Source organism: Erythrolamprus reginae, unplaced genomic scaffold (assembly GCF_031021105.1).
Source record: "Erythrolamprus reginae isolate rEryReg1 unplaced genomic scaffold, rEryReg1.hap1 scaffold_399, whole genome shotgun sequence".
Classification (NCBI taxonomy): Eukaryota; Metazoa; Chordata; class Lepidosauria; order Squamata; family Dipsadidae; genus Erythrolamprus; species Erythrolamprus reginae.
Genome location: NW_027248766.1, coordinates 15,001 through 16,791, shown reverse-complemented (window position 1 = coordinate 16,791; position 1,791 = coordinate 15,001). Strand labels below are relative to the sequence as shown.

Sequence of the window (1,791 nt, the reverse complement as noted above, 5' to 3'; positions counted from 1 at the left end):
ATTCTATCTCTCTGTTAATGCAGCCTAGAACTGTGTTGGCTTTTTCGGCAGCTGCTGCACACGGCTGGCTCATATCAGATCCCTGGCCAGAGAGATCTGTGGCTGCCGGGGTACGTCTAGATTGAGTGGACTACAACTCCCATCAGCTCTGAGGGTTTCCCTTTGTGGGTGGGGCAGATGGAAATGACACTGTGTCCTGGCTGATTTGAACCCAGGTCCCGCTTACCAGGTTTATCACATACTGGAGCTGGCCAAGCAAGTCCTGTGTGTTTTCCTGGACCACATGAAGCCGATTCAGGGAATGCCGGTAGACTCGGGAACGGAGTTTGCTGGAGAGGGAGCCCAGGCGGACGAAATAACTCTGTTCTCTCTGCTGCTCGTCTAGGGAGGCCGGGCTGACCCCCTGGACCTGGTTGGCCAGCTGGGCTGCAGGGAGGACAAAGAGGGTGTGAAGAGGCCCCCTCGGACCCCCGGAAGAATCAGCCCCCATGGAAGGTTTAAAAAACCTGCCCCCCCCCAATTCCTTCCAACTTTTTTTGTTCTCGTGTCAGTATTTTACATCAGTGTTTCCCAACCTCGGCAACTTGAAGAGATCTGGACTTCAACTCCCAGAATTCCCCAGCCAGATGTCTTCAAGTTGCCAAGGTTGGGAAACACTGTTTTACATGGATGATGGCTCTGGCTTGCTTGTCCGATGAGTCCCCTGCAGATGAGATGGGTGGGTGACAAGGCAGGGAAGGAAGGAAGGAAAAACTGAGAAAGAAAAGAAAAGGAAGGAAGGAAGGAAAGAAAGAAGGCAGGAAGGAAAAAGGAAGGAAAAAGGAAGGAAGGAAGGGAAATGAAAAAGGAAGGAAGGAAGGAAGGAAAATTTGAAAAGGAATGTAGGAAAGAAATGCAAGGAAAAAGGGAGAAGGCATGAAAGTGGAAAAGAAAGGAAGGAAGGAGAAACAGGAAGGAAAGGAAGGGAAGAAAGAAAGAAAGAGATAAAGAGGAAGAAAAGAAAGAAAAAAGAAAGAAAGAAGGGAGGAAGGAAAGGAAGGAAAAATGAAAAAGGAAGAAAGGAAAAAGAAAGGGGGGAAAATAAAAAATAAAAAAAATGAAGGAATGAAAAATGAAAAAAGGAAGGCAGGAGGGAGGGAAGGAAGGAAAATTTGAAAAGGAATGTAGGAAAGAAATGCAAGGAAAAGGGGGGAAATTATGAAAGTGGGAAAGAAGAAAGAAAGAACAGAGGATGAAAAGGAAGGAAGGAAAGAGAAAAATGAAAGAAAGAAAGAAAGAAAGAAAGAGGAAGGAAGAAAGAAGGAAGGAAAGAAGGAAGGAAGGATAATAATAATAATAATAATAATAATAATAATAATAATAATAATAATAATAATAATTTATTAGATTTGTGTGCCGCTCCTCTCCAAAGACTCGAAGGAAGGAAGGAAAAAAGGAAAGAAGGAAGGAAGGATTTTTGAGAATTGATTTTGGAAGCTGACTGGGTGACCCTAATCTGGTTTCTTACTGATGATTGATTGCAGCTAGAGAAGTTCTGCTCTTACCGAGTTCTTCTTCTGACATGGGAAGGTAATAATCCACCATCTCTTCCGTCTTATCCAGCAGGGTGTCCATTCCGCTGACCACAGCTTGCCTAAACAACGTTGCCATCTCCACCCCTTCCTGGAGAGCCCCAGCGCTCTGCACTTGACGGGCAGCATTGATCGTGTTGGACACCACCGACCGAGTCAGGTCAACACCATCATTCATGGTCTCCTTGCCCAGGTTGACAATGTCCGCCGCTCGGTGGGT

The 1,791-nt window shown here is 45.7% G+C and overlaps 1 protein-coding gene across 1 annotated transcript in view; it reads right to left on the bottom strand.

The window, feature by feature from the left end:
• Positions 1–226: 226 nt before the first annotated feature.
• Positions 227–1,791, bottom strand: part of LOC139156189 (perilipin-3-like) — a gene marked incomplete at both ends in the record, with an annotated part of 14,022 nt that continues 12,457 nt past the window's right edge. The window contains 2 exons of the mRNA XM_070731473.1: positions 227–426; positions 1,545–1,791. The exon at positions 1,545–1,791 is cut by the window's right edge and continues 213 nt beyond it. Of these exons, the coding sequence (XP_070587574.1) occupies positions 227–426; positions 1,545–1,791 (447 nt within the window). The remainder of the gene's footprint in view (positions 427–1,544) is intronic.